The sequence below is a fragment of the Dermacentor silvarum genome, chromosome 2 (genome assembly GCF_013339745.2).
Source record: "Dermacentor silvarum isolate Dsil-2018 chromosome 2, BIME_Dsil_1.4, whole genome shotgun sequence".
Taxonomy (NCBI): domain Eukaryota; kingdom Metazoa; phylum Arthropoda; class Arachnida; order Ixodida; family Ixodidae; genus Dermacentor; species Dermacentor silvarum.
In genome coordinates, this window is record NC_051155.1 from 37,562,207 (window position 1) to 37,586,326 (window position 24,120).

At 46.0% G+C, this 24,120-nt stretch overlaps 1 protein-coding gene across 1 annotated transcript in view; it reads right to left on the minus strand.

The window, feature by feature from the left end:
* Nucleotides 1–24,120, minus strand: part of LOC119439969 (neprilysin-like) — a 500,589-nt gene that overhangs the window by 249,690 nt on the left and 226,779 nt on the right. Inside the window, exons 8-10 of the mRNA XM_049662689.1 lie at nucleotides 11,700–11,777; nucleotides 9,605–9,714; nucleotides 9,349–9,419 (exon numbers count right to left, since the gene is read on the minus strand). Coding sequence (XP_049518646.1) covers nucleotides 9,349–9,419; nucleotides 9,605–9,714; nucleotides 11,700–11,777 — 259 coding nt within the window. The remainder of the gene's footprint in view (nucleotides 1–9,348; nucleotides 9,420–9,604; nucleotides 9,715–11,699; nucleotides 11,778–24,120) is intronic.

Consider the following 24,120-nt stretch of genomic DNA (forward strand, 5'->3'; position numbering starts at 1 on the left):
TTTACAAAATTTTTATGAAAATAGTGGCTAGAAGGTTGCAAAGCGTAATAAAAGAAATAGTGGGCCCGCATCAAACATGTGGAATAAAGGGCAGAAGCATCTTTACCAACATTCACAAAGCGAGGTGTGTATTAGAGTGTTGTGACGTCATGAAGGGTGCAGTTGCGATGCTCCAGATTGATTTCGAGAAGGCCTTTGACCGCGTGCCACATGACTTACTTATAACTGTCTTAGAACATGCAAATGTTGGCACAGTAATAACTGAAGCTGTTCGTATGGCGTACAGTGGTTGTAGTACTAGGCTCATTGTTAACAAAGAAGTTGGAAATCTCATCCAAGAGCGTCGCTCAGTTCGCCAAGGTTGTCCTATTTCCCCTCTCCTTTTTGCATGTTTATTGAAAGCTTTTGCCTAAGTATTATAAACCGCAGTACAATTAGTGGCTTCAGGCTACATGCATCTGAAGTACGCATTCTGGCCTATGCAGACGATATAGGTGTTTTTTGTTCAAATCTCGAAAGTATAGCGGAGGTTATTACCATTGTAAAACGTTTTTGTCAGGTAAGCGGCAGTGCAGTCAATGGGGAAAATGTATTGGTTTTTGGCATGGTGATTGGGATCTCACGCCACAGTTTTTCCTAAATGTGCAGTGGGTAACAACCCCGGTGAAGTATTTAGGCGTACCCTTAGAAATTACACCGACAGTGATCCCTATTGGAGGAGACAGACAGAAGAAATCCGAGAAAAAGCCGCGAAATGGAAGGGCAGAGATTTATCAATCTTTGCTCGTGCAACGGTTTGCAATTTGTTTTTCATTAGTAAATTGTGGTATGTGTTACAAGTGCTCTACTGCTCTCGAGTGAATGTGCAGAGACTTCGTCGAGTTTTTGCCGTGTTTATATGGGGATCGACATGGGAACGAACAAGTCGGACGAACCTTTTCGGCGTGTTCGTGATGGCGGCTTAAGCTTATCGCATTTATTTCTGAGACAGCTTGTAAATCGTTTTTTGTACCTTCGAGATGTTCAGGATCCTTTCCTGCGCACAGTTTGCCAAGTACGACTGGTCAGTGCTTTGCCCAACTTTGTCATCTCTTCCAATAAAATGGAAGGTCGACTACAGGGCTACCTTAAAGAGGTGTTGAGTCGTGCCGTTTCCTGGAGGCCCGTTTCTCGATTGAATATTTAAGCACAGTGTCTCGTAAAAAATTGTATAACGATTTATGTGATATTGTTCTCCCAATTCCATTGTACCGGACTCATTTCTCGGGCGGAAAGTGGCGCAAGGTGCTGAAACGTGTAAAAAGCATGCCTGTGCGTCCCGGGGTGAAAACCTTCTTCTTTAAATTACATGCAGGCGTTTTGGCAGTTAAGACTTTGCTTTCTGATAAGGGATTATTCGTTCCGTGGGGTGACCACTGTTTCTTGTGCCGGAAACCTGAAACGATTGAACACGTGTTTCTGGAATGCTGGGATGGCGTGTTCTTCTGGGATGTCCTGCAAAGGACCTTAAAGAAGGATTTCCCTTGGATGCACAGGGAATAAGGTACCTAATGGTTGATAATGAGGATGGTTTTCCATATGATATTACTATGTTAATGGCTCTGCATAGTATTTGGACGTCACGCATGGCTGTTCGCCATGCAGACGTTGATGCTCGCCCTGCAATAGAGTACTTTCGCGAGTCTCTCATTTCATTTCTCGAAATGGAAAAAGTGAAAAAGTGTGTACCCGATTGGGTGCCCCGTATGGAAGGCTTGTTACACATGAAACAGTTCTAAAATTATGAATTTGTCACTACGTGGTTGACTGTTATGCCAATGCAATAAAGAAAAAAAAGCTTCGTGGCGTAGTGGGCTAACGCCGCGCGCTCGGAAGCGAGGGGTCCCTGGTTCGATTCCGCGCTACGGACACAACTTCGGATTTTTTTCTCATTTTTCTCAGACTGGTTACACACTACTACTACGACGAGGGACGAACGGGTGCCGCCTTAAGGAGCTTCGCCCTAAAAAACGATAGTCGAGCATGTCGCCTGCGCATGACAAGCGTAGCTAGATTAAGTTGAGCTTTCAGTGATGAAACGCTAATGAAAGGTGACTAGGACGATGTGACAAACCAAGCGGCTTTGTTCCGTACCATTTCGAGCATGTTAGTAAGACCTGTCAGGTGAGGATGCCATATGATAGAAGCATATCCTAGAGAGGGCCCAATCAATGATTTGAAAGCGTGCTGTCTTGTATCTTTATTACCGAGATGCAAGCGTCGTTTAAGTAGGCCGAGCTTCTTGAAAGCCTTATTGGTTATATGCTCGATGTGGGCGGCCCAGCTAAATCGTAAGTAAGTATGACGCCCTGGTACTTAAATGACGTGACTTTTTCGATTAATGTGTCATTTATTTATTTTATAAGAGTTTGAGGCATGCAGATGAAATGTTAGTAAATTTAAAGTGTTCGGTTTTTTCGACAATAATTGCCATTTGCCAATTTGCTGCACCATTCCTCTAACTTTGAGAGATAAGATTGTAGTTCTGCGACGTCGGCCATGCAAGTTAATTTATTATAAATAACGCAATAGTCCGCGAAAAGACGGATTGACGAACTTATTTTAGAGGCTATGACATTATAATATGCTAAAAATAGAAGAGGACGCCCCAGATGTTATCGTGTCGGTTTAGATATGTAATCCTTAAGTTTAACTGACTGACACCGACTGTTTAGAAATTCTTCGATCCAAGCAGTCGCTCTTTCGGCGAGACCCAGATTACGTATTTTAACATTAGTCGATTATGTGGAACACGGTCGAAAGCCTTTGAAAGGTCTATGAAAATGGCATCGATGTAGGCGAACATATGTAGTGCTTTGTGCAGGTCTGTCACAAGTTCGAAAAGTTGTGTCAGCATGATAATTTATCGCGGAATCCGTGCTGGGTGTTGAGAAGTAAATTGTTACGGCTCAGATGACCCGTCACCTCTGAATATATGATGTGATCTAGTACCTCACACGAAATGGAAGTAAGTGAAATCGGCCTGTAGTTGTTAGGGTGATTACTGCTGCCAGATCTGAATGTAGGAAACCACATATGCAGATTTCCAGTCCTCCGGTATACAGCCAGAATCAAGGGACTGCTGGAAGATTGATGCGAGCAGGTTAGCTGAATGATGGCAGGTTAATTTAAGTAGTTTGGCGCCTGATGCCATCGGGTCGGGGACTGGTTTTGTGAGGAAGTCGATTGATTACCGCCTCCGAGAGGGACTCAATCTTGCCACATGGACCACGCCGCAGGTAGCTAAAGGCATCAATATGGCATGTCAGCATTCCATCACTGAGCACGTACGGACCCTCATAGTAAGAATTGACCTAATACAAAATATCGCTACTGCTAGCACACCAAACGAAGGGCTAGCTATGAGCATCTGTCACATCACTACAATTTATCTGGGCGTAGAGAATTTGCGGTCACGGTATACGTGGTGGCACCCGACCGCTCCGCTAAAGGGGATATTCATGGGACCCCCGCTGGTACTCCCACAGAAGTCGTCCTCAACGGACTCTATGCACCTGGTGAAGAAATTTTACACGCCCAGATGCTTGGACAGACCTCCGCGGAAGTTATCACTTTCACTGGCAAGACTTTACCCTTCTAAGTGCGATATTACGGCGGTGAAATACGCTGCAAACCATACCGACCAACGACACATGTCTGCCGCATCTGCCGCTAAGTAGGGTACCGGACCGATGTATGCCAAACGCCAAAAGTCAACGTGTGCCCCAGTGTGGTGCACTAAATCCCACTGCCGCCACCGGTGCGCCCTATGCCAGGGGTTCCATCCTACGGCTTCCGATGAAAGCCCTGATCGACTGAAGAAGACGAGCCTAGCAGTTCAAATGAGCAGCTGCCATGACCACTCACGATCGAGTCTCGGTCACACCCAGGCCAGCGACGGAAGCGTTCCTGCTCCAGGTCTTGCTCCTGCTCGCAGAACCAACAGGGAGTGACCCGGAACCCCAGCGGACCTGCTGCGCCGGGATCACAAATGCTGAGCTGGTCAGCACGGCTCTTCTCCTCTCACACAGTCTCCAAAACAACACTCTCTCACCACACCTACACCCAGAACCCACACCACACAATTCTTTTCCCAAACACAATACTGATATTCAACAGCAAATTTTCTGAGGTAAAGGCTATCAGAGAGGAGAACAAACTCCTCAACGAGGAAAACAACGAACTTCGCACACACATTGCAGAACTATACGCCAGTCGCACCGCCAGTCAGGAGTCCGCACCAATAAGCCCACCCTCATCGCTATCATCTTCGGAAAGTTCTGGAATCACCAAAACTGACAGAAATCGCGCAAGTCGAGGAGAAGGCGATGCACTGCAACGGCCGATGCTAGCCATGCAACAAAGTATCCAGCAACTTGCAAAACGCAAACTAAGAAACACAGATGGCAAAAGATCAGCACGTATGAAGGTGAAAACAATGGCACAACAAGAACTACAGCAGGGAAACCATGGCGGTCCACCCGTAAGCCCGGATGAATAGCAAAACCAACCACAGCAACAAACACCCACTCTTAATCTGGCAATGGAATTGTCGCAGCTACAGACGCAAGCACGCATCATTGAGACAGTACATAATTAGCTAACACGGCACCAAGCGTAATCGCACTGCAGGAAACAGGCACACACTCAACTCAATCTGGCTACAGCACACATACCAGCACGCCTGAAAGCAGCGTTTCCACATTTACAGCTAAAACGCTCACTACAATACAACACACACTAGACGGCAGTGACGTCAACTACAACCTAATTGAGATACTACCCCTTCAAAGAGGCCGAAGGCGCCTTTTCATACTGAACATCTGCAGCCCACCCAAGCAGAAGCAGGCCAAGTTGACTACTTGATCAACAAATCGATTGCCATAGCCAAAAACAACAGCCTATTTATAGTAGGTGGCTTCAACGCGGCTGTCCAGGCATGGGGCTACACGATAGCCACATCAAAAGGCACAACACTACAATATATGATACAGCAGCACTGTCTGTCTGATCATCCTGACAGACCCCGCACACCCCACACGTCTGGGAAACAGCATCTCCAGAGATACGTGCCCTGACCTTACCCTCAATAAAGGGACACAACAAGCTACCTGGGACAAAACGGAGGACACCCTGCTCAGTGATCACTGCATCCTTGCTAACACATTGTACGTTACGCATGCACACCGCCCGATAACAAAGATTACACTCACAGATTGGACAGCTTTTTTGCAAAGAGCGAGCGGATGACTCCTCGAGGGCTATTTCGGATATCCAACAGTGCATATGACAGCTCCAGTAAGACGTAGACAGACATTCAAAACACATTACACTCACCACAGGCATTACCGCAGTAGACCCGCACCTTCTTCACTTGTGGGAGGCCCGTCGAGGCCTTGTTAGGAGATAGAAGCGCCAAAAACATAACCGGAATCTGAGACTACGTTTAGCGAAAGTAGCGACAACCACGGAATTTTATGCTGGGGAGCTCACCCGTCAGAATTGGCGACAACTATGCAATAAGTTGCAGGGCACTCTTAGCACGGCCAAAATAGGGTCGCTACAACGCCATCGTCTTGACCCTACGCAAAGCAAAGCAGTCAGCCAGCGAACTATTCAACGTCTCTTCCACAACCATCTGGGTTCTGAAGACGAATTCCTGGACGAGTTGCGGGTGCGATACATAGGATATTTCAAACCTACGCAGGGACAACCTACCACGTACAGCGGAGGCGACAACCACGACCTGGACAAGCCGATCACCATCTCTCAGGTGCAACAAGCAATTCATCTATCGCACGAAACACCACCCCAAGCAAGGACAAAATAAGTAACAAGCTCCTGCACAATCTGGATGACGACACAATTCAATCTATTATTGACCTATTTATTCATCATTGGGAGGCGGGTATGCTACCAGCGTATTGGAAGCACGCGGACATCATTCTTATTCCAAAGCCAGGCAAACCCTCCCGCTTAGAAAATCTTAGACCAATATCACTGACTTCTTGCCTAGGTAAGCTTCTGGAGCACGTGATTCTGAACCGACTTCAACCTTACCTAGAATCCAGCGACTTGCTGCCGAAACAATGTTCGCATTCCGGTCCCACCTTTGTACCCACGACGTTCTCCTTCAGCTGAAGGATCAAGTCCTTGAACACATCTCACCACACAGTACCGGAGCGATCTTAGCACTGGACATTAAAGGCGCTTTCGACAATGTGGCTCACCATACCATCCTTACAAGCCTAAGTCTTACCAACTGTGGTCGTAATACTTACAACTACGTACGCGTCTTTCTAACCAACCGCACGGCCACAATAAGCAGTAGCTCACTCAGATCGCCGACGTTACCTACTCGTAACAAAAGAAACCCACAAGGTGCCGTTCTATTCGCCGCCCTTTTCAACATTGCTATCATGAAACTACCTGACAAAATCAATGCAACAACAGGAATCAGGCACGCAATATACGCCGATGATATCACTATCTGGACCACCACTGGTTCCGAAGGAGAAAAATTGCAGTGGCTTAGCTCGGCTATGCCAGGATATACGTAGCGTTAGAAAGGTTCAGCTGATTATTCTTAGCTTTCCTGGTTGTCTCCTACGCTCAACCGCTAATAGCCAGGCAACTACTTCGGGATCCGATGAGTCAAGCTTCTCCGTTCTTCTGCGCTGTTGAGAAGCATTTGCGCTCTCCTTCTCCATGGCTATACCACACTGGCAAACGCCAGTCAGAAGCGCAGCGGCTCCAGCGCAGTGTCAGACGGCGACTGCACAGCGAGCGCGCGCCGGCGCCAGTGCGTCTACCACGGCTACGACGTCACTCCTCTGGAATGCGCAGACCGGCGGCGGTGAGTCGCGCGTGGCGGCGGCGGAGTGCGCGAGAGGTGCCGGCTCCGGTGGCTCCGGTGCGCAAGCCGTGTGACATCACTGATCCTTGCGCATGCGCAGCACGGCTCTTGATGTGCCGCGCGAAACGGGCTTGGCTAGGCCAGTGTAGCTAACGCTACAAAAACAAGACGCACTCGAACAAGCGATCGACGTCGTCCAGCATTATGCAAGAAGCAGCGGTCTCCGATGGTGCCCCGACTAGTCGGAACTATTAGTAGTTCTACAGAAATCTTGTAAAAAACCGTACAGTAAATCGCGCCCGCATCCTCGGCCTCCACATACAACAGGACGGCTGAGGCGCACACACCATCCAACATCTCAAGCAGACCACCTTCCAAGTCATGCGAATGGTCAGCCGCATCACCACCAAACAATACGGCCTGGAAGAAGACGACGTGACCCAGCTTGTCCAGGCCCTGATAATCAGCCGCATCACGTGACTACACTGTCCCGTACCTGCCCCTCACTCCCAAAGAGGAAGATCAACTAGACATACTTCTGCGGAAAGCATACAGGCAAGTGCTCAGCCTACCACCGGGAACAGCCACACTCAAGCTCGAAGCCGTAAGAGTCCATAACACAGTAAGAGAAATCATAGATGCTTACCTCACAAGCAAACCAGAACGCCTAGCCCACACAACAGGCAAGAAGCTCCTAGTGCGCCTAGGCCACCCAACACAGGGCCGAAGCCACGAAAAGTCTATCCGGCCCTCAACATCCGGGAGCATATCAAGGTACCCGCCATCCCCAGAAGCATGCACCCGGAACATTATGCCGGTCACCGCCAAGCTCGCGCAAAGACTCTTCAGACAAGATACGGTAACTTCCCCACCACACTATACACAGATGCCGCGCAGTCCCCCGAAAAGCAGCCATAGCAGTCAGTGTTGTCGACCATAACCTTCAAGAGGTGGTCTCGATGACGGTCCGCACTTCCAACGCCCTCGAAGCGGAGGAGACTGCCATCACCTTAGCCATCACCTCTAGTCAAACCAAAGAACACGTTACAATTAATAACGACTCATAAGCAGCTTGCCGTAGCTATGCCAGAGGCAGAACATCTTCCATTGCCGCCCAACTCCTCAAACAAGCCTCCCAATTCCCCGACGTAGAAATAGTATGGACTCCAGGACACGACTCCCTCCGTGGAAATCAGCTTGCGCACGCTGTAGCCCGAGTTTATGCCACCCGGGCGCCACAAGAGAGCGATACGGCCGCATCTATGGAGCCCGTACCTTTACAATACAGCGCCATATTGCAACACCACAGATTGAACAGACGACAATACCCACGCGCACACAAGACCTTCTTACACGAAGACACAGTAGCATGGCGACAATTACAAACCAACACATACACCCGTTTAAGCAGATACCACGCAATACACCCTGCACTGTACACGTACAAATGCCCCCCCCCCCCCTTTCTTCAATGAAATTTCGGAATGCCAACAGGAACGCAGGTGAAGATATATCCGAGACCAGTTCCAAATGTAATGCTCTTGTGAAAAGTACGATGTACATTTTCTTGTGGGAGCTCTCGGATGACTTCGCCTACAATGGTCCGGCAAAATCAAGCCCTATAGTGTCGAAAGGTTTCCGGCGGACTGGAAGGTCGACCCGGCAGAGTGGAAGCGGCGGGTATGCCGTCAGAGTGGGTTTCGTGCGCAAACGTACGCGTAGCAGGCATCGGTTGATTGCTTTCTTTGCCGCTTGTCGTGCTGTTGGGACCCAGAATCGTTCGTGTGCGTTGTGCATCATCGCCGTTACTCCTCCACGCATGACTCGGCAATGGGCATCCGCAAACACCAGCTCAGTGAAAAGTTGTCGACTTCGATCGATGTCGATAGTTGACCTTTAACAAATAAACATTATTCTTGCCAAATGTGTATACGCTTGTGTTTCTGGCTGCACCTTTCAAAGGTTGAAATTGGTACTTGCGCGATTAGATAACTGTGTTACAGCCTTTTTAAAGCGTCCGGAAAAAAATTTGATAAATCGATTAATCGACGAAAAACCCAGCATCGAAAGCGAATTATTGATTATAGGCTAAACCGACGAACAATTATTCGTTCATCGATTAATAATTTAATAGCCCATCCCTAGTGGAACACTGTGCGCTGCCTTTCTTTTTAATGGACGCACGCATGAATAGAATACTTGCAAAAGAGGCGCATATCATTTCTTTGATGGTTTTCGTTATACGTCTTGTGTCTGGAATAGTGCAACATCATAATTTGTGCAGTAAATCTTACATAGCCTGATTAAAAATAATAGTTTATACTACACTGAGACGTTAATAGCCGCACTTCTTCGCTAAGTTACTCTCAAGCAATTGTATCAAGCGTCTTTTTACTGCCTATGTTTATAATGTTCATGCTTAAATAAGTCAGAAAAACCATTATCCTTCTCACCGATTCGGTTTTCCGGACGATAGTAAAAGAAACCCACGTCCAAGGCGCTTTTCTGCCACCTTTGCAACAAGCTAAAAAAGAAAAATAAGCAACAACAATCAGGTTTTCACGTATTGCGCAGCTTCCTAAAGCTAATCTGTAGTTGAAAACTCGCTGCATTGAATATTTCTGCGGGTTAAGCATTAATTATAAGAGGTGCAGAACATGTCTGGGCTAATATACGACTGCATTTTTTAAAGATGCTCGCACAACTTACCTGTCGCTGAGCCTTGGTCCCTTTAGCGAAGCCAATTCCTTCAAGTACTTGTTTTGGTGAAGGAAGTACATCATTTCGAGTATAGATGTATCGGGACTGAATCTGGGTACCTGCGGAACGCGTTTATTAGAGAGAAGCGTTCCACGTTGAGGTAAGCTTTCGGCATTCTTGTTCAAATTGCAAGAGCGAGTTGTTCTGATAATAATTAGATGGAATAAAAGATTCAATTTTATCTACGCTTCCCTATCTTATATTTTTTAATAACACTGAGCGATGAATCAGGCCTATTACCATGGCCACAAAAATGGAGTGTTCTGCTCATAAGTAATACCAAGTGAAGGTTCGCTTGGAGCTTACTGGTATCACACTTTGCTGCCAAAATTCTTCCGATTGAACGGGGCGCATATCCTTATTGCTGTTATTTCTGAATGAAATCGCCTTGACAGAATGCACCGTCGGCTAAAATTGTTCTTTCTGCAGCATGATGTGCTAAGCAGAAACACTTTGTATAAGTTCTTTCAGCTTCACCCGAGGAAGTGTGTATTGGGGTCATATTAGACCGAAGCCTTACTTTAAATTACATTTGAATTCGGTCAGCAAGTCTTCAGATGTGGAAATCTTGCGAGATGTCGGTGTCATTTCGCAACACATTGCCCTTTTCGCACTTCAGAATTGAGTCCGTCCTCAGAACATGCAGCTCTCTTGCGCATTTTTCCTCACAGACTCACTACTGAATGTGTAAACGCAGAAGATGTGGTAAAGAGTGAGGACGCGTGAGTGTTGTTAGCTTATACTGGACATGCCCATAGAGAAATACATTTTACAGAGGTCGTAAACAACCGCCATGAGGTTTTCCTTTTCAGTTTGTCCGCCATGTGTGTTAATTCAACAAAAGTTAGTTCTCACTCCCACTATTTTTATTCAATTTTTTTCATAGCTCTCATATAAATAGAGGTTGGTAGTAAAGCAACAAAGCCCGATAGAGGTCCAATAACCTTTGAAACTGTTCGTAAGCCAATCAGATAAACACTACAAAAACACAATTTCCAGAGCAGCTTATCTCACATGCAAACACACATTTACAGCAATTATAGTGCATAGCCAGCTTAGGAACACGACAAAAGTGGTAACAGAGCGTTATAGCTCAGCGGCTTTACGGGCCAGCGGGCGAGCGAGGGGGGGGGGGGGGGCTGCGTGTTTACGGGGCGGGCCGCTCGATCTATGGAATTATCTCCCCAGTGGGTGCATTTGTCTTATTTATTTCCTACGCAGAGTCCGGGGTCGAGCCGCAACGGACATAAAGCATCGTTTGGCTTTTCATACGTACGTCCTCAACCTACAAGTTCCTGTGTGTGTGTTTGCTATGGGGTTTTTCAAAGTGCACCAAATCCACTGTACAGGAACGCTTCCCCATTTTCCCCCATTCGAAATACACCGCATTGTAAATGTGGCCGCCGTGGCCGCGAATAGAACCGTCGACCTCGTTGATGGCAGCCAAATGCCATAGCAGTTAAGCCATCACGGCGGGCTGAAAATACAACGTCGTGTTCCGCAGCAGTGCACACAACTGGCGGCGTAATCCAGCAACTAAGACTGATTCGAGTCTTGTCATGGCTTGCCTTTAAACGCTACGCTTATAGTAGAAATATGAATGGCTGTATGCACATAAGTGCGCTGTACCTAGGAACAGAAAGGGTGAGTGGCTTTGAAGACATACTGGCACAAGTCTGATAAAATAACCAAACGTTCTTACTTAATATCATTCATATATAGCGCACACGTTCGAAAGCGAAATGAAAGTGACGTAAAATATGACTTGACGCCGATGTGAGTCCCATGCCCAAATTTTGCATAAAGAGCGTGGTGCTCCACTGACTAAACTACGGCGGTGGCTGTAATCCCATTAATGTTGTTTGTGCGTGCGCGCAAATGTGTGATAATAATAGCCGTGAGAGTGCCAGCCCACATAACCCGTGGCTTCAGTGGAACCTGCGCAGCTGTGGCCGTGAGTGGCATAAGTGCACGGGTATAAAGGCAGTCAATCCCAATTTATTTAACGAAAACATTCTGCTGTGGATTGCGGAAATGTACTTACGTGTTTGTACACATGGTCAATATATGTGATGTTCAAGATATATTCCGGGCATCCAATTCCTAAAGCCATGTCACTTAACTGCAATTATATTAGAAAAATAATCGCTATAGAAGAGATAAAATGTATTTTCACGCACTCATGTTGCATGCGTAACCACAAATAGTACTGAATATAGGGAGAAAATCAAACATTGTCTAAAATCACCGCCCAAGCACTCCATAAAGATGTTAAGTTAACCAGCTAAGCTGAAACGCGCGGCCCCGGTCTTTATGACTGCGTTAATTTCGACGGTTCATTAAAGTATTTCTCAATTATTGGCTACGTCTTTGTGTTTCTTAATCAGGCTACACACACGTTCGGCTGCGAAGGAGAGAACGACGTCACTGACGCTTTGCCCACAGTCCGCCGTTATCGCTTGCTTTCCATGTCTCTAGTTTGCTCGGCGGCGTGGTTACCAGCATTCGCCCGCCATTCCGTTTGCGATTCTTCGAAATTAAATTGCTTCAACATGAAATCTGTCCGTTACGTAAGACAATGAATGACAATTTGTGTACTGCGTCGATGTACGTTACAGTTTTGGGTTATTTTGTTGATGACGATGCTGTTTTTCTAATTTTGTTGTATCTATTGCCAGACTGCATTTATGTAGAGCTCCAAGTCGGGCTAGTTGGTTGACATGCACGGTATAATTTAACTGCGCTAACCCACGCGGACACAGAGAAGGCAGACAAGACGTGCTAAGACTCGCAAACATGCAGTTGCAAGTCTGCGCACGTCTTGTCTGCCTCGTCTGTGTCCGTGTGGGTGAGCGCAGTTAAAATATACCATGCATTTGTGTTATGTTCTATGTATCAACGCCCCCCCCCCCGCTCTGTAATGCCACATTGGCGCCGTGGGTAAAATATTAAAAATAAAAAATAATAAATAAATAAATAACTACATAGATAAATAAATAAATAAATAAATAAATGGCTTATACCCCCTTAAGCGATGGCTGATACCTCCGTAAATGCGGCCTCCCCATTACGACGACAGAAGAGAAGTGAAAGTCTATGGTGGAATGATGAGCAAAAACGAAGCCAGCTGTGGAAGAAGACGACGACGACGAACGCGGGGGCAATGGCACAAGCGCGCGCCGCACACAAGCACGAGCGCAAACAGAGGGTAGACAACGAGCCAGCTGCGGAAGACGACGACGACTGCGGAAGAGGCTCACGCCAAAGCTGATGATGATAGTTTTCTGTACACAGGGGCCGGACACGCGCTTTTTCGTTTCGCCTAGCCGTATAAAGCTTCGCTTTAAAACATATTTGCGTAAAATAAATTCGACAATCTTCTCGTGTAGCAGTGATGCATGTATGGGACATTAGTAGAGTACGATTTACCGCAACTGCTGCGTGTATCTGACGAATGAAGTGCAGGAGCCCGAATGCAGCCTTTCGAAAGAACAGGACGTGAAAAAGGAAGGGTGCGCGCGCGGAGGCCCAAGTGCTGTGCTTCGAAATAGACGACAACAAAGCACCAAGAACAAGGACACGTGCCGCAAGAAAAAAGTAAAAGCAAAAGCAGCCAACCGTGGAAGTCCACAAAGCCACTCTCAACCGATGGGTCAAACACGCAAAGTTCGAAAGAACTAGTCTTGGGGTCACACGAAGCTCAGTGAGAATAAAAATACGAAGCGCGTTGTAGAAAATTGGGGGAGTTCAAGGAAATCACGCAGGAAGAAGCGCGGCACCTGCTGAGGTGCTGAAGACGGGCCGTTGTGGACCGGACCCCTGCCACCACGACTTCGACCATCCGCGGCTAGCAGCCACAGGCCGACCTATGCCTTCCAGCGCTTGGCGACTTCCCCTGGTCGCCCACTGCCACCCTGCGCCCGCAGGCGGAACCTGAGTGGTCGCGCTTCGAATCCGAGTATCAGCACAGCTGCCGGGTCAGGACTTCCCGGTCTCCTGGCACTTACCATCATCTAGCTTGCCGCTGCGACGCCTGCGTCTCGGCATTCGGCTAGGCTCTACATCGAGCCAGCCAGCACCAAACCGTCACTTACCCTCAGCACTGGTTTCCTGAGATCCTCACCCATTACCTCACCCGCCTCTTATTCATCGACGAATTATTCTTGAGTAGACTGAACCACACGCTACTTGGTGCTTTGTTTCGTGCTTTTCCGTATTCTAGCGCCCTGTTATGATCTCTGTGATACATATCGTACTGTTATGTGGCTTAAGCGTCTTTTACCTACTTCGTGTTGAGACGCTGGCGGCGCTGCTAGATGGCGGAGCGTGTCTATGGGTAAACGCTGGAAAGAGGCCTTGCTGTATACATTCCTAATACATAGCGTGTTTAAGTGGTGCATATATGCTGTATAGCAACATCCCCTCAGCGCAAACTGCACTGCAAAAAAAAAAATCGCAGCCATTCCACTCTGTAAATGTGGGCTACCAGCAGAGTTCTAAAATAACTACATAATGATCACTACAGGTACCAACACGGCAATCGCACTGTCGCGTTTCTTTTTTTTTTCTATTCTCCTTTTATTTCCAACAGACCTAATACAGAGCCTGCTAGAGGGGCAGAGGCTAAAGGCTTAAAATGCCTGACAAAGGCCTCTGACCCTTTACAGTTTGGTGAGCGGTTTTAGGCAAAGATGACAGTCACGCTTCCATAAAAAAAAGAAAAAAAAAACACAGAACATAACCATTTTACACTTTTATAAAAACAGTATCAATGTATATGCATGTCTATATTACTGACATACTGTATGCGGTAATTATATACATTAAACATACATTACACGTGCGTGTTTTTTTATTACACAACTATATTCATACAACATACGATCATGTTTGTATACAGACATACATATTGCACGCGTTTTACACACACCAAAAAATCAAAACTATAAGTAGATAAAGAACCATAGCAAACATTATTGCTGAGAGTATTTCAATTCAGAAATTATTATTAAATGTTTTATGTTATTTTTGAAAATATTTACAGTGGTACTGAAATTCAATTTTTCTTCGACCTTATTTAATACATCAGCTACCTGATATTCCATTTTCTGTCGTCCGTATTCAGTTCGTATTTTGGGAGTGCGTCGTTTTTGGTATCTTAGACAATAGCTAGGAATTATTTCATCTTTTGTGTAGAGCTTGTTTTTGTGTATTAGTTGCAATAGCTTGAAATAATATAACTGGTCTGCTTGCAGTATGCCATGTTTTATAAATAAGGGAGCCGTTCTTAAATCTTGCACTTTACCATAATAATTTTCGAAAGACCGTAAAATCTTTTTTTGAAGTATAACAAGCTTGTTGTAATTTGTTTTTGTAGTGGTACCCCAGACAAGTAAACCATATGTAAGTTTGGAATAGAAAAGAGAGTAATAAAGAGTTCGCTTTAGCCAAAGCGGTATAAGGTGGGTTATCCTGTACAAACATCCAACGGTACGTGCTAAATCTGAAATTAGGTAATTTATATGTGTAGTCCAACTTAGTTTGTCTTGAAACCATACCCCGAGAAATTTTGTTCTTCAACATGTTTAATTAGGCTTTCTTCAAATTTTAGCATTACGTTTCTGTACAATGGCTTGTTGGTAGGTCGAAATATCATGTATGTAGTTTTGGAGGCATTGAATGTCAGCTTGTTCCGTTTTAGCCATCTGGATAGATGAAAAAGATATGCATTGGCATCGCGTTCAACTGTTACAAGGTTATGGGAAGAAAAAAATATATTTGTGCCGTCTGCATACATGATGACGTGAGAGGTACCGGGGATAGAAACAATATCATTTATAAAGATGATAAATAATAGTGGCCCAAGTATGGAGCCCTGAGGGACGCCTTGTTTTATTTTCATTTTTGTTGAAAACGCTCCGTTATTCTTTACAAGTTGAAAACGATCAGATAAGTAGCTTCTGAGAAGATCAAGAGCAATGCCTCGGACTCCATACCTGGATAATTTTTTTAGTAATAAATCGAATTGTATCGAGTCAAAGGCTTTCCTGAGGTCTAGAAACAGGCCAAGCGTATATTCCCTATTCTCCATATTTTCGATTATGTTGTTTTTGATATTTACTAGAGCCTGCTCAGTTGATTTGTGCTTTTGAAAACCATATTGATTTTCGGCTATTAGTCGATGTTTTTGAAAGAATGCCAGGAGTCTTTCATAAATAACGGCTTCAAAAATTTTTGATATTGTGGAAAGAACAGATATGGGACGATAGTTCGACAAGTTGTTTACACCACCCCCTTTATAGATCGCAGTAACTTTCGCCGTCTTTAACTGGCTCGGGAAAATGCCTTTTTCCAGAGAAAGAATAACGATGTGACTAAGTACCCCACAAATTAGCGGTGCAACTAACTTTATTTCAGTTGGGCATATTTCATCGATCCCTGGCGCTACATTATTCTTTAATTGTTTTATTATGTTTGATATTTCTACCGGGTCCGTAGGTTGCATGTAGATAGATTGAAAGATTGTATTTGCATCAAGAGCGCCATCATCGCATTCTGTTTCACAAGAAGAAACATAGGAACCGGCGTTAATAAAGTGAGTATTCATAGCATCAGCCAATCTTTCCTCACGCAGCGTTTCTCCATTTATGCTAAGCTCCTCACAGACATTAGTAACTTTTTTCCTCGAAGTGAGCGAGTTCACCACGGCCCATATCTTTCTTTGGTCATTGTAAATTCTTTCAAACGTTTTCTCGTAATATTGGTGCTTTGCTTTTTTCAGATCGGAGGTTAGGGCGTTCCGGTATTTTTTGTATAGTTCGAATTTATCAGGTACCCGCGTGCTCACAAAGTGATGATATAACTTATTCTTTACTTTGATACGATAATATAAATCTGAGGTAACCCATGGCTTCCTTCGCTTTTTCTTATTTCTAGAAGATATTTTTACTGGAAACGCAGCGTCATAGCAAGCGCGAAGCAACTTAATGAATGTATCATAGGCATCGTTTACATTTTCTTTGCAGTAGACGTCTTGCCAATCAATTTCTTTTACTATATGAAAAAACGTTTCCGTCGTTTCATCATTTATTAGTCGCTCAGTTGTGAGCTGTTTAATTGGTTGGCTGTTTTTTTCTGGAGAAAATGAAGCAAAAAATACAGGGAGGTGATCGCTTAAATCACAGGAAAGAATCCCAGTTTTTGATTCGCATGGGTTTACATTCGAAGCACAAATATCTAGTACTGTTGCACTGTGCGTAGTAATCCTGGTTGGTTTTGTTATGTAGTTTGTTAAGCCGTAAGTGGAAAAAACAAGTTCTAACTTTTTCGCATATGGGTCAGCTGAAATGAAATCTATGTTGGTGTCACCCATAACGACACAAGTAGTATTAGGAGAACTAGTGGTCTCAAGTAATGTGTCCAGAAATTCTAAGAATTTATTTTTATGCCCCTGGGGTGGACGATAAACCGCAATAATTAACAGTTTGCTAATGCGCATACTTAGACACTCAGTGTCTGCGGTCATAACTGATACGTGTTCAAGGATCTCATGAGACAAAGTAACCTTGAAATAAATGGCTATTCCGCCACCTCTTTTCCCTTCACGACAGAGGTATTCTGAACGGTAGCCTGAAAAGTGTGGTGCGTGTGCTTTATCTGTTATCCAAGTTTCCGTAAAGATTAAAATGTCAATATCAGAAGATATGGACGAGAGTAAAACTGCAATATCATCTGCCTTTCTCTTTATACTTCTGCAATTTATGTGTATTATTGTAAACCCTTTTTCTTTTGTGGATAGTTCGCTGTTAAATTCATTGACAGTATAATATCTGCAGTTGTCGATCAGTTCAGCCATGCGTAATATAAATACCACAAACGAACAAAAAGATGGAAAAAAAAGAAGGCAAGACTATTCCTACTCGCTGTGGATTTTATACAAATCTGGCGTATCAGCGATGTGGATAACAGGGGATTCCTCATTTTTTCGTGCAAGCACCCTGCCTCCAGACGTCCATACAAATTTCCAGTGCGCTTCCTTCTTTTTGTGAATCGCAGCCGCAAGCAAGCTTTTATTTTTAGGTGTCAAGTGCTCATTTACAAAGATCGGTTGCCGTTCTTCCATACCAAACAGTGAGCCGTTGAGCCTTTGCTTCTTACTTTTAGACAGCAGAGCATTGCGCTTGCTTCTTCTAACAAAGCGCACAATTATATTCTGGACGCCCGGTTTCGGCGTGCGAACCCAGTGACACGTGTCAATATCGTCATCTTCGACACATTCACCCACGCTCTCGCCTATTTTTTTTATCACGGTCAGTGGGTTGCTGCCAGTAGGGGCTCCTTTCACCTCAAGATTGTTTAGGCGCTGATATTGCTCGAGTTCCTCGCACCTTTGGGTTAGCTTTGCGTTTTCGGCCTTCAAATCCATGTTTTGTTTCAACAGTTGCTGCATTTCCATCCTCAAGTTGTTTATCTCGGCGGCCGTATCTTTCACGTCGTTGCAGATATCAGTGCAGTAGGACACGCCATCCTTCAGCTCTGAAATACCATCTTTAATCTCCCGCGTCTCTGCTCTAATATCACGCCGGAAAGTCTCAAGTGCTTTGGCTAAGTCGCGCAGTTCTTTCAAGCTTGTATCTTGCTTTCCAGCATCCTTTCCCGCCATTTCCAAAACAATCAAAGCAGTCGAGATACACACAATGTTATGAACCAAGTTCGGCAGCAGTGCACATGAGTTTCAGGAAAATTGATACAGTAACTCAGGCCGAAGCCTCTCACCTGCGAAAGCAGAGAGCCAAGAATTAGCCCCGTGCAATGCGTGCACCGCTGCCGAACTGGTAGGTCCGACGACGAAGCTGCTCTTTATGTCCTTTGCTGCCCCGCCAGTTTGGTGACGTCTCGACCACGTGATGATCCCGCGCAGGCACGGTCCAAGAATGTGCGACACTCGTGGCGTTGTTTCCGCAATATGGGTCTTGATGTCCCAATGGTGCGTGAACCGTCTGCGTAGATTCGTATATCTGCGAAAGCAGAGAGCCAAGAATTAGCCCCGTGCAATGCGTGCACCGCTGCCGAACTGGTAGGTCCGACGACGAAGCTGCTCTTTATGTCCTTTGCTGCCCCGCCAGTTTGGTGACGTCTCGACCACGTGATGATCCCGCGCAGGCACGGTCCAAGAATGTGCGACACTCGTGGCGTTGTTTCCGCAATATGGGTCTTGATGTCCCAATGGTGCGTGAACCGTCTGCGTAGATTCGTATATCTGCGAAAGCAGAGAGCCAAGAATTAGCCCCGTGCAATGCGTGCACCGCTGCCGAACTGGTAGGTCCGACGACGAAGCTGCTCTTTATGTCCTTTGCTGCCCCGCCAGTTTGGTGACGTCTCGACCACGTGATGATCCCGCGCAGGCACGGTCCAAGAATGTGCGACACTCGTGGCGTTGTTTCCGCAATATGGGTCTTGATGTCCCAATGGTGCGTGAACCGTCTGCGTAGATTCGTATATCTGCGAAAGCAGAGAGCCAAGAATTAGCCCCGTGCAATGCGTGCACCGCTGCCGAACTGGTAGGTCCGACGAAGAAGCTGCTCTTTATGTCCTTTGCTGCCCCGCCAGTTTGGTGACGTCTCGACCACGTGATGATCCCGCGCAGGCACGGTCCAAGAATGTGCGACACTCGTGGCGTTGTTTCCGCAATATGGGTCTTGATGTCCCAATGGTGCGTGAACCGTCTGCGTAGAATCGTATATCTGCGAAAGCAGAGAGCCAAGAATTAGCCCCGTGCAATGCGTGCACCGCTGCCGAACTCTGCTACATGCCACGCTACATGGCAGGCAGGGGTCAGGACAGACCCAGATGGCCTGTCCTGAACCTCTGCCACGTCGCAAGTATGACCGCCGCCTTGGTCAGGTGCTCCGATGCCGCTGGGGACTGAGGGCCATGGGTTAATTGTAGGAGTCATGAAGGAGGCAGTGGGGAGACCAATTCCTGTTCTGCTGAGGGAGTGACATTGTTGAAGCTTAGTGGGCCTTCCTAATTTGGTTGCACCTGGACTACTATAGCCCCACTAGCTCTCGGCGATATTTTTGCCGGTGTAAGGTTCCACTCCATGCCTGAAAATGTAGTGGACTGGAGGAGGATTCGAACTTACGACCTTCAGATTAGAAGCCGGGTGTTTTACCTCTGCTACATGCCACGTCACGAATGTTCGCAATCACCGACATGTCGTTTTCAAACCACAAATAGCGTAATCGCGCAACCGCATGATTGTATCAGCCGTCCGATAGCGGTACCTCCGTCGTTGCACCGCATTAATCGTTTCGCCACCACCAGTGGTGCCATGCCATCAGCGGTGGCATGTAGCAGAGGTAAAACACCCGGCTTCTAATCTGAAGGTCGTAAGTTCGAATCCTCCTCCAGTCCACTACATTTTCAGGCATGGAGTGGAACCTTACACCGGCAAAAATATCGCCGAGAGCTAGTGGGGCTATAGTAGTCCAGGTGCAACCAAATTAGGAAGGCCCACTAAGCTTCAACAATGTCACTCCCTCAGCAGAACAGGAATTGGTCTCCCCACTGCCTCCCTCATGACTCCTACAATTAACACATGGCCCTCAGTCCCCAGCGGCATCGGAGCACCTGACCAAGGCGGCGGTCATACTTGCGACGTGGCAGAGGGTCAGGACAGGCCATCTGGGTCAGGACAGGCCGTCACTTGAAATTGAACCTGGCAACGTTCAAAACGCACACCCGGTCGAGTGAGGCTAGTTTAGCAGGTCTATCGGAGGAATCATCAGGCATTGCCTGGGATATTATTGGCCTTAGTCAGGTTAGAAGAACTGGTGAGCCTTATACAGTGCTGACTAACGGCCACGTCCTCTGCTACAGAGGTCTTCCAGCTAACAGAGAATGTGGGGTAGGACTTCTAGTCCATAAGCACATAGCGGTAAACATTGACGAATTCTACACCATTATTGAGGGGGTAGCAGTCGTCGTAATAAAGCTAAATAAAAGGTATATATAATGAAGGTACTACAAGCCTACGCCCCAACCACCAGTCACGATGATGAAGAAATAGAACACTTTTATGAAGATGTTGAATTAGCAATGACAAAGGTACAAACTGAGTATAGTCATGGGCGACTTCAATGCAAAAGTGTGGAAAAAGCAGGCTGGTGCACCATCAATTGGAAACTACGACATCGATTCTAGGAACTTTAGAGGAGAGATGTTGGTAGAATTCGCGGAAAGGAATAGGCTCTGAATAATGAACACCTTCTTCATGAAGCGCAGTACACGAAGTGGACCTGGAAAAGCCCCAATGGAGAACCAAGACATGACATAGATCACATACTCTCTTTAGAGCCCAGCATAGTGCAGGATGTAGAAGTAATAGGCAGGGTAAAGTGCAGTGACCATACGTTACAGAAGTCTAGGGTTTCTCTCAATTTGAAAAGAGATAGAATAAAATTAGTCAAGAAGAAACAGGCCACCCTAGACGCAGTAAGGGCAATCAATGAAACCGTAACTAGGCTGATCTCAGAAGCAGTAATTGAAGTGAGAGGTAAGGCACCAAGGCAACCAGTAGGTAGGCTCTCCAAACTAACAAAGGACCTAATAAAGAAACGACAAAGTACAAAAGTGTTAAACTCAAGAGATCACGTAGAATTCGCTGAACTGTCAAAACTGATCAACAAGAAGAACGTAAGAGATATTCGAAATTATAACGTTGAAAAGATTGAGGAAGCAGTAAAATGTAGACGCAGCATGTAATCAGTGTGAAGAAAACTTGATATAGGATAAGGAAAGATGTATGCACTGATTGATAAACAGAGCAGGGCAGCAATTTTGATGACACAGTAAAAGCAGCGCAAGAATTCTATACTGACATGTACAGTACCCAGAGCAGCCAAGCTACTTTCATTCAAAGTAGTGATGATCAGGATACAGAGGCTTCTTCTATAACTAGCAATAAAGTTAGAAGGGCCTTGCAAGACAAGACCAGGGTTAAAGTTGCTGGAGAAGATGGAATAAGAGACGATTTAAATAAAGATGTAGGAGATATCATGCTTGAAAAGGTTGCGGCTCTTTATATGCAATGCCTCACGACTTCATGTGTGTCAGAGAGCTGGAAGAACGCCAACATTATAATCCATAAAAAGGGAGACGCTAAATAATTGAATAATTATAGACGCATTAGCTTGCTTTCAGTATTGTACAAAATATTCACCAAGATAATTTCCAGTAGCATCATTGCAACACTTGACTTCAGCCAACCAGTTGCTGGCTTCAACGGCTGGCTTCCGGAACGGATATTCTACGATGGATCGTATTCATGTCATCAATCAGGTAATCGAGAAATTTGCGGAGTACAATCAACCTCTCTATATGGCTTTCATAGATTATGAAAAGGCATTTGATTCAGTAGAGATAGCAGCCGTCATAGAGGCATTGCGTAACCATGAAGTGCAGGAGGCATACGTGAATATATTGGCAATTATCTACAAGGGCTCCACAGCTACATTGGTTCTCCGCAAGAAAAGTACAAAGTTAGCTATCAAGAAAGGGGTCAGACAAGGAGGCACAATCACTCCAGTGCTATTCACTGCATGCTTAGAAGAAGTATCCAAGCCTTAGACTGGGAAAGCTTAGAAGTGTGGATCAACGGCGAATATTTCAGTAACCTTCGGTTTGCAGACGACATTGTCCTATTCAGCATTAATGGGCACGAATTACAGCAAATAATTGAGGACCTTAGCCGAGAATGTGTAAGAGTGGGGCTCAATATTATTATGCAGAAGACAAACCATGTTCAATAGCCTGGCAAGGGAACCACAATTTAGGATCGCCAGTCAGCTTCTAGAATCTGTAAAGAAGTACGTTTATGTCGGTGAACTTATCACAGGGAACCCTGATCATGAGAAAGGAAATTTACAGAATACACTTGTGTTTGAGTGCATACGGTAGGCATTACCAAATCCTGACTGGTAGCTTACCACTGTCGTTGAAAAGAAAAGCGTAGCATGATTGCATTCTACCAGTGCTAACTTATGGGGCTGAAACTTGGAGGTTAACAAAGAATCTTTAGAAAAAGATAAGGACCACACAAAGAGCGATGGAACGAAAAATGTTAGGCTTAACGTTAAGAGACAGGAAGAGAGGGGTGTGAATCAGAGAGCAAACGGGGATTACCGATATTCTAGTTGACATTAAGAGGGAAAATTTGAGCTGGGCAGGCCATGTAATGCGTAGGATTGATAACAGGTGGACCATTAGAGTTACAGAATTGATACCAAGAAAAGGGAAGCACAGTCGAGGACGGCAAAAAACTAGGTGAGGTGATGAAGTTAGGAAATTCGCAGGCGCATGTTGGAACCAGCTAGCGCAAGACAGGGGTAATTGGAGATCGGAGGGAGAGGCCTTCGTCCTGCAGTGGACATAACTATAGGCGGATGATGATGAATCACTTCGCAATCTGGGGTTCTTTCCACTCAAGCCCGCCGCTTACGGGTAGCCTCCTTGGCACCTACTCGCTAGTTCGTGCCGCCATCCGCTCTCACTCACGCTCACGTCTGCGGTACCGAAGTTGGGCCACGTGAGCAGCTTGTTTGTCTCCCCAGAAAGTCCCTCTGAAATTTCGCAAACGCACCGATGTGCTCGTCCAATTTACTGGTTTGGTACTTGCGTCGCTTCGCCGCATTCACCACTTCCCGACACCCAGACTCCTCTCGAGGACGCCGCTTACAGGCAGCCTCTCGGGCACAATCCTCGCTGCTCTTCGTCGCCCGTTTCCTAGTTTTCGTCTTGCTACGGCAGGTGTCAGCACATGCCTTACTGGTTTGCTTTGCCTCCTCATAGAAGCCGCGGGAGTTTTGCGGTGAGGACATTGAAAATCATATGAGAGAGTAAATATATATAGCTGCGCTGTAAAACGACGTCTCCTCGCTTCCGAGAATCGACTACACTTAGATTGACTTTGCGGCGCAAAATATTTTTCAGCGATTGACCTAAAGGAGCGGGTAGTGGGAAATTGAGATCGACAAGTGGGACCGGGAAAAGACTGCTTTCGTTACGCGGCACGGTCTTTCCGTGTTTAAAGTTATGCCGTTCGGAATATGCTCAGCACCAGCGACATTTTTAGCTGGTCATGGACACTGCGTTCTCGGCTGAAATATCAGATATGCCTCGTATATCTCGATGACGTTGTCGTTTTTCCATTCAATTGGGACGAGCACATTCAAAGGCTACAGACCGTGCCATAGGCGATTAAGGCGTCGGGATGCACTCTGAAGCCGGAGAAATGCCGATTCGCCTACGAAGAGCTCTCCTTTCTCCGCCACGTAGTCGGGAAGGCTTGCTCCCGGCTGCCCACAATACGGCAGACATCGAAAGTTTTCCAACGCCCTGTGACAAGAAAGCTGTTCTTAGGTTCCTGGGGCTCTGCGCGTATTACAGGCTTTTTGTCCAATATT